Here is a 1,972-nt window from a genome sequence, read left to right as displayed (position 1 = left end):
CGTCGCCCAAACGTCAGAAACATGAATATGTAAAAAAGCGTTGTAAAAATGAAAATTTTTGGGAAATCAGGTTTGAAAGTTTTTTTTTTACGAGACTTAACTCTACATTTATGCAATTCAAATTGTAAAATATATGGTTTCCGGTCACGCATGATATTCTGGGTTTTGGTATAACATCCAAAGCTTAATAAAGTCAACCCAATAACTCAAAACTGATAAATTTGCACATTTATGCTTCTGGCATAAGGGTGACGATATCCTTTGTAAGGTTTCATGATAAATTTTGTATGTACTAATAATCCGATTTGTTATTTTTTATGTTTGACTACATTCAATATTTAGTTTTTCATTGGGCAATAATCTAGACTGTATGTTTCTATGTATGATTACTCGATTTACAAATTTGATTAATATTAGGTATACATGCAAATACGAAAATTCTTATAAAAGACATTTGATAAAAAATACGGTCATATGGGATTTTTCTTGAACTTTTTCATATTTCAATTTAAATACTTCACTTATAGTTTAAAGGCTTAAGTTTAAATAAAAGTCTTCATAATAAGTAGTAAAATATTAAAGTAATTTTTTAATAAATATCTAAGTCTAATTCATTAATTTTTATATTCGTGTTATATTGATTGTTTCATTTAATGATTCCCTCCTCAGCAATTGTTTTGTGTCATTCTCAATCTCCATTGGCGATATGCCAGAGCTTCGATCGTTTATGTACGTATTATCCTCCTCCACAATTTTTTCGAGCACTATATCACCGGTATTGGCTAAACCTATCGAAAGAAAATGGAATGCAACAAAATATTTAAGTCCGACTTAAGAATTAATACTTTCTAATACTATTAGCACACTAACAGTTGTGTCCTGTCAACGGACCATTTGCTACTTCTTCCGCCGACGTACTGTTGACTAGTGCAACATCAGTGGCAGCTCCATTGCGCAAGTTCTTTTGTAGTGCCACAGCTTTGCGTGCATGACGCGTGGTAAGAACACCCGTTTCTACATCACGTTCCAGACGATGGCCAGATCTTGATCTGGTTAATTGCCTTTGCACATAGTCTTCGAGATCTTCTTCCTCTTTGCGACTAATTAGGCAATTCAGTGCAAGCAAGAATAGTCCCAACCCAAGCGAAAATAGTCCAGTGCATGTAACTTCGTTCCACCAGGCCGAACTTGAGCCTAGAATAGAATTAATATTTAAGACTATGTAGTAGAGTGGTTCATAAAACCACTATTTTTGGAAATTCATAAACGCTACATCAGAATATTGTTATTTGTGATAAAAAAAAGAGATACGTATTTTTTTTTTTTTTGAAAAAAAGTTTTTTTAGAGGTCGCGCTGGTCGGTTTTTCATAAAAACGCTGAAACGCAGCTAAAATGTGGTTTTTACATATAATTACTCTGGCATTATTGAGGAGCATTCCCTTAATTACACACCTATCTTGGACAGTTAAAATGGGCATAGTTCCCGAAAATATTCTCTCGAAAAGAGACTAGTAAAATCAAAACGTTGATACTGAACGATTTGCGCATTGTTATGGGCTGGAGCTTGTTACCAGGGGGTTTCTGGGTTTTGCTTATTAGGAATCTGAAGTCACTTTTTCAAAATTCAAAACGGCGGATCCAAAATGGCGATCCATTTTTTTTTAATGATTGGATTTGTTCGAAAACCGGTACTCGATAGTTTTTGGGGTCGCCGATTACGAACCTGAAGTAAATTTTGTTTACTTCAAAATGGCGGATCCAGTATGGCTATCAAATTAAAAAAAAAATACTAAAATTAAAACGTGGATACTGAACGCTTTAAGCATTGTCAAGGGCTGAAACTCGGCATTAGGCCCATTCTAACTACCCAAGACAGGTATGTAATTAAGGGAATGTTCCCCAATAATACGAGAGTAATTATATGTAAAAATCACATTTTTAGCTGCATTTTAACATGTCAAGAAAATAAAA

General features: G+C 33.8%; 1 protein-coding gene across 1 annotated transcript; it reads right to left on the bottom strand.

Moving 5' to 3' along the window:
- Positions 1 to 399: 399 nt before the first annotated feature.
- Positions 400 to 1,194, bottom strand: LOC118752354 (the record flags this gene model as incomplete). Its single annotated transcript, XM_036487228.1, is given in 2 exon segments — positions 400 to 788; positions 871 to 1,194. Coding segments are annotated over 2 exon segments (491 nt in total), but the record flags the coding sequence as incomplete, so codon positions are not given.
- Between the last annotated feature and the right edge of the window lie 778 nt (positions 1,195 to 1,972).

This window comes from Rhagoletis pomonella, unplaced genomic scaffold (genome assembly GCF_013731165.1).
Source record: "Rhagoletis pomonella isolate Grant_MI unplaced genomic scaffold, Rhpom_1.0 Rhpom_scaffold_01417, whole genome shotgun sequence".
NCBI lineage: Eukaryota > Metazoa > Arthropoda > Insecta > Diptera > Tephritidae > Rhagoletis > Rhagoletis pomonella.
This window is presented reverse-complemented; position numbering and strand designations above follow the sequence as displayed.